The 4,329-nt window shown below is 33.4% G+C and overlaps 1 protein-coding gene across 1 annotated transcript; it reads left to right on the top strand.

Annotated features, from left to right (window-relative positions):
• Positions 1 to 6: 6 nt before the first annotated feature.
• Positions 7 to 3,313, top strand: LOC134269403 (abnormal spindle-like microcephaly-associated protein homolog). Its single transcript, XM_062751593.1, has 4 exons — positions 7 to 174; positions 1,308 to 1,462; positions 1,702 to 1,848; positions 2,397 to 3,313. Exons 1-4 carry the CDS (start codon positions 9 to 11, stop codon positions 2,670 to 2,672), a joined length of 744 nt encoding a protein of 247 aa, XP_062607577.1. The 5' UTR covers positions 7 to 8; the 3' UTR covers positions 2,673 to 3,313.
• The last annotated feature ends 1,016 nt before the right edge of the window (positions 3,314 to 4,329 follow it).

Raw genomic sequence — 4,329 nt, 5'->3', positions numbered from 1 at the left:
AAGTGAGAATGAGAAACAAGTGTAAGAAGGTGGCGAGGGTGCGTCAGCGAGTGGTGGAGGCTCAGAGGAGCGCCACAGACGACAAGAAACTCGGAAACCGGACCGAGTCAGCACTGGATTATCTCCTACAGTACAAACAGCTGTCACATTTACTGGAGGCCTTAGTCCATCTAGGTATAACTGTACAAACTTTATTTATTTAAGAAGTCAGAGCTCAGTATTTCATGGAAGGAAAGTATACTACTGTATAGGGGATTAATTTCACGGGTTGTAATTTTCACGGTTTTCTCTCATCGGACACGATCGTGGTTTCTTGAATTCGCGGAATTCTTATGTTATAGAAGTTACCTCCCTTTTAATCCATATCATATGTACATGTAAACAACATTTATCAGCGTGAGGTCTTTATTTCACGAACAACAGGGTAGGTGTATACAAAATAGCTAGACTTAATAAATAAATAAATAATTACGATTAAATAAATCAGGTGCAGTTATCAAAAGTCCTTGACTATAAACGTCAAATGACTTTTCTGTATGCTATTACAATGAGTGCATGTACACCCCAAGACTTTTAAAACAACGCGGCGAAAAAAATACTGGACGGTAATAAATGTGTTAATGAGTTAATGTAGATCGACGAAATAACATCCTTCCAAATCTTCAATAAGTTCAAAAGTTATTTGATTGATTTTTTAAAAATCAAAATGTCGATAAAAACTATAATATGCATGAACAAATACACATTAGTTATGTGTATTAGTTTAACATTAGTTAAATATACATAACATTAGTTACGCACGGGTAATCAAAACTCATGGCCCACGTGTTTTAATTGATGAAACATGTAGCGTTGGCTATTTAAAAAAGCCTTTTAACATATACAGGCTATTATCTGTTGATTTGAATTAATGGAAAGCGTGTTAATTAAAATAATTGAATGACAAATACTACTCGTAATTACTGAAATGACCATATACTGTGGTATGTGTATTTTAACCTATCGTAGTCTATTCTCAAATTTCCAAATTAAACATGGAGATTATTGAAAAAATTATTCACTGTTTTCCTTGAAATCGCGGATTTATAACTACCGTGAATATAGCGAATATCAACACCGCAAGTTATTTTCCCCCTATACAGTATTTTTTAAACTTTATTCTTGATTCCTCAGATTAAATTGAAACTGACCTTAAATACATGTAGTATCTAATGTCAGAATGCATTTACTATGCATCATGGTACAAAAGGGTACTTAGTAAGCATGATCAGTAATATCTCATACCTCTGTCCATTATTTTTTTTCAGATGTGGCGACACGTTTGTCCCCAGCCTGCTGTGAGAGACTGGTAGAAGTGAATGCTGTGTCAGTGATTTATACACTGATCAGTAGCTGTAACAGGAGTCAACCTCACATGGAGGTCATTAAAATGGCTGTCAGCATTCTGCTTAATCTGGCCAAGGTACTTTGTGCACAGTGTAAAATGAATTAAAAAAATTTGCTAAATGCACAATTTGATTGGAGGCAAAAACTTATTTCATAAACTCTTTATAAACAGCGTTGAAGTTTATAAGGCCTTAAATGTTCCAATTCAGGTTATACAATATAAGTTGGGTATCTTTTTAAAATATTTCTTCAAATAAATAAATTTTACCACTCCTGTGAAAGTATTTACAGAGTAATATGTTGATGACATTTCAGTATGACAGAACCTTGCCCTATGTATTTATGGATGAAGCATTGAATATCCTGCTGGACCTGATGCAGATATACAGAGAGAAAGGCCTCATATTTAACAGGACCTGTACCCTGGTGGGAATTTTAGGCAGAGATGAATGTCGAAGAAAGGTAAATAAAAAAAAACCCAGCTCTGTGAGAGCTTCAAGTGTTTGTTCATCAGGGGATAATGATTACTCCTTAATGCAGTTGATGTATCACATAGTGACATATGATATTGTTTTCATATCAACAATTGTGACGTTTATAATTAGGCAGTAATTAGGCATTAACTATTGAGAATATCAACTTTTAATGCAATAATTTATATCATTAAGATTTGCAGCTGCAATGCTTAATGCTGTAAACAAACTATTATTTACGAGTCTAAAGACAAACTTTAGCTTGCGAATATTAATTGCTGTAAACCATTTATTTTGGTATGTTTTGGTAGAGAATGTTTCCCAAGCTTGGGAAATTAAACGTTGTTGACTCATTGAAAACTGACGAATAGTGAATAAAAAATGACATGAATGATAGTTGATTTACAGTAATATTCCTATCAATAAGTTGCATTTAATTGTTAGAAGTTGCTACATATAGCAATAATGTTTAAAAAATCATAATTCACATTTTAATATTGTATGTACACGCATTATAATTTTTCTTTAATTTTCCAGATCATACTCTCCCAGCCTCGAGTGACAGAGCGACTCCAGAGTCTGTATAAATTGACGGCCAGAAAATACAAACTTCATGAGAACCAGCAAATGCGACAAGCCAAACTAAACGCATCAAAAGCAATGAACTACACCCTTCCTATCCGAGCTACCCCTCACAAACTCCCAAAGATCCGACCTGACTGGGTATTACACAGGGGATCCTTACATAACATAGACAATCCCATGCAGGCCATTAGTGTTGTTATTGACAGCCTACATATTGTACGAAGTTGATTTACTGTGTACTGTTTTCTTTATTTATACCCCTTTTTACTCCATCTCTCAACTTCTTCTTTCTGTTATAAGGAAAGTATTTTCTCTTTTCATCTGAGTGTGAAGTCTTCAATCTTTTGTGACAATTTTATGCATTTTGGTGGTTATCACTAACTTCATTGTCAGCATCTGCACACAAACTGCTGGAACAATTTCCTGCGAAATATGCTTCAAGTTTAGGGATTGTCAAAATAAAGGGCCACTGTAACAAAGATTGATATATACCATTGAACCAAAGTAGAAAACAACTCTATTCAGTGAAAATTCGAATTAATTCATCTTATTGTACAAGGTTAGAATGTATTTATAGTTTGAAGTTTTATGTAGAAATGCATGAAGACTTCTTCTGTGAACATTGACATTTCAGCAAATGGATGGATGATTGATTTTTCTCCGAGGAAATTTTTAGAGGGGAAGTCTGACAGTTTTATGATAAAAATACTTTCTGATGTTTCTATGATATGATTTTTTTTAAAGGAAGAAAATGTAATATTTTAAGTGTTTTTTTTTTAACTCAATGAATATGCTTTGGTATCAAATACCATACACCATCAAATTTTTCTGCTGTAAATGTTATTTGTAGCATGATTTGAAATGAAATAGTCATAACTCCAAAATCATAGTGTTTGTTATTTCTGTGGACCTTAATCCAAGTTGTTTTGAAACAAAAGCTGCTGCAATGAAAAACCAGAAGTCTGACAAGACTGTAGCTCTACTGGTCTGTACTTTATACAAAGGTAGATAAAAGTAACACTTGGACTTGTAACAGTTTAGTCTCTTTGTTGCAATTAAACTTAAACAGAAGGAAGAATATAGCTTCTTTAAAGAATTTTACAGAAATTTTGATTATAGCTCTCGGTAACAATGACAATCATATTAAAAAAAAACTGACAATTATGTATCTCTATGTAGTCTGCTTGTGTACCAAGTTATATTGAAATCGGACCAAAATTGGAGAAGCGGTTAAGTAACCATGGCAACACCAAAAACGGATATTATGTATCTTAGTGTAGTCTACTTGTGTTCCAAGTTATACTGAAATCATACCAAAACTGTAGGAGGAGTAGCATTTTGAAACAATTTCAAGGAAATTACCATGGCAACATCATTCACGGAAATCAAAAATCGATATTCAGAATTATATAGCTTAGTGTAGTCTAATTTTGTGCCAAGTTATAATGATGAAAACTGTAGGAGTAGTGGCGTTTTGAAAGTTTTTCCCAGAAATCTATTTTTGTAATACGGCAACACCGTTCATTGAAAAAAAAAACTGAGGCCACCTTTAAAAATTGTTTGGTTGCTTTCTTCAGAACGACTGACTAAAATGGCCTGACTCAAAACTTTTTTTACATTCCTATTTAGATATTTTTTTTCTGATTATTCCTCTCATTCTGTCAACCAATATGTTGAAATAATCTTCAAAAAAAATACCTACCTACCTTACGACCTATAAATAAATCTACAGTCAGAGTCGGGAGAGGGCAAGCAAACATTATTTTAAAGGTGAGTCTACGTGTACTTAGTAGTCTACTTGTGTGCAAAGTAAAATTGAAATTAGATTAAACTACAGGAGGAGCACTGGGTTTTGAAATACATATATAGTTTACAGACAGACGGA

The sequence above is a fragment of the Saccostrea cucullata genome, unplaced genomic scaffold, assembly GCF_032062105.1.
Source record: "Saccostrea cucullata isolate Sc308-1 unplaced genomic scaffold, CSIRO_AGI_Scuc_v1 ctg9324, whole genome shotgun sequence".
Taxonomy (NCBI): Eukaryota; Metazoa; Mollusca; class Bivalvia; order Ostreida; family Ostreidae; genus Saccostrea; species Saccostrea cuccullata.
This window is presented reverse-complemented; position numbering and strand designations above follow the sequence as displayed.

Bases quoted from the DNA above. Each gene is read 5' to 3' on its own strand.
- LOC134269403 (XM_062751593.1), top strand. From the start codon at position 9: ATGAGAAACAAGTGTAAGAAGGTGGCGAGGGTGCGTCAGCGAGTGGTG. The intron at 175-1,307 runs GTATAACTGTAC...ATTTTTTTTCAG, and splicing joins GGAGGCCTTAGTCCATCTAG to ATGTGGCGACACGTTTGTCC. The intron at 1,463-1,701 runs GTACTTTGTGCA...ATGACATTTCAG, and splicing joins TTCTGCTTAATCTGGCCAAG to TATGACAGAACCTTGCCCTA.